Source organism: Melampsora larici-populina (assembly GCF_000204055.1).
Source record: "Melampsora larici-populina 98AG31 unplaced genomic scaffold MELLAscaffold_79, whole genome shotgun sequence".
In the NCBI taxonomy this organism is placed as follows: Eukaryota; Fungi; Basidiomycota; class Pucciniomycetes; order Pucciniales; family Melampsoraceae; genus Melampsora; species Melampsora laricis-populina.
This window is the reverse complement of record NW_006768843.1, coordinates 331,835-333,011: the sequence shown is the minus strand read 5'-3', so window position 1 is coordinate 333,011 and position 1,177 is coordinate 331,835. Positions and strand designations below refer to the sequence as shown.

Sequence of the window (1,177 nt, the reverse complement as noted above, 5' to 3'; positions counted from 1 at the left end):
GTAAAAGGGTTAATGACATCTTGGAAGAGTAAGAGAAAAGGTTTTTTTGTGTTCGAAAAAGATGATCACTGACAGTTGCATTACCCCATAATGAAGCCAGAAGAAATCCTCGAAAACTGGTACGTAATTGATCTTCATTGATTGGGTCAAGGTTGGAAATACTAAGATTAAGGGTAGTAGCTAATTTAAGAATGGCGGGAAATGATGCTTGAAGACATGACGTTTTCGGTTCATGGAATGGGTCATAGGTTTTCCAATGTTCAGAACTCATGAAAAAACTATTCAATCGTCGGTATCTATTTCCCTCCCCCCAAAAGAACCACAGTCAAGTCAGTGATATGTCTTGTTTTAAGATCGAAATGAATGTCATCTTACAAATAACATTCGGCAAACTGGTTTGAAAATGGTCATATGATTTGGATTAGTTCAAGAACCATGTGTACTTTAGAAATTGAAGGTAGAGGTCAACAAACCAGCCAAGAAGCAGTAAACCAAGTCGATTTATTTGCAGCCTTTGCTTTTTTAAGTTCTTCATTATACAATACTAAATTTTGACCACCGTCATCGATGATCGGTCTAAGGATTTCAAGCATACAAAAGGCATCATGAGAATCAAATCAAGCCAATCCAAAAGATTGAAATGAATGATGACGAACCCAAGTTCTTTATCTCTAGCACATTGATATTTAAGTTCCGAAATTTGACTAATGATCAACTTTCCATGTTTTAATTTATCATTTTGATGATCACCTCCTTCATCTAAAAGTGAATTATTGATTTTCACCATTCTATCAATTATATTGGTTAAGATCATAGGCCATCTTTTGATGGTCGATTGGTATGCAAACGTATTGGGATTAGATGCTGAATAAGGTTCGATCGAGAACCGAACCGGTGGTTGGTATGATGAATTTGGAAATCGGGTGGTAGTCATTATTAAAGGTGAAAGATGAAGCTTAGGTGGTCTGTTGAAGGTTTCGGGAAAGATGGTGACTGGATTAGTTTTTTCTTTTTTGATAAGTTGATCGATTTGAATGAAAAGAAGGCTTCTTGACCCACTTTTTTAATGAATGGATGATTTTAGGGTTCAAGATCAGAGGTGCAGATGTGATTGAGTTTGAAGAATGAAGATGATGGGACAAAGGTGAAGGAGAACGAGAAGGAGTTGGATATCCTG

General features: G+C 36.4%; 1 protein-coding gene across 1 annotated transcript; it reads right to left on the bottom strand.

The window, feature by feature from the left end:
- Positions 1 to 72: 72 nt before the first annotated feature.
- Positions 73 to 1,177, bottom strand: MELLADRAFT_118428 (uncharacterized protein; the record flags this gene model as incomplete). Its single annotated transcript, XM_007417825.1, has 4 exons — positions 73 to 296; positions 376 to 392; positions 474 to 576; positions 657 to 1,177. Coding segments are annotated over 4 exons (621 nt in total), but the record flags the coding sequence as incomplete, so codon positions are not given.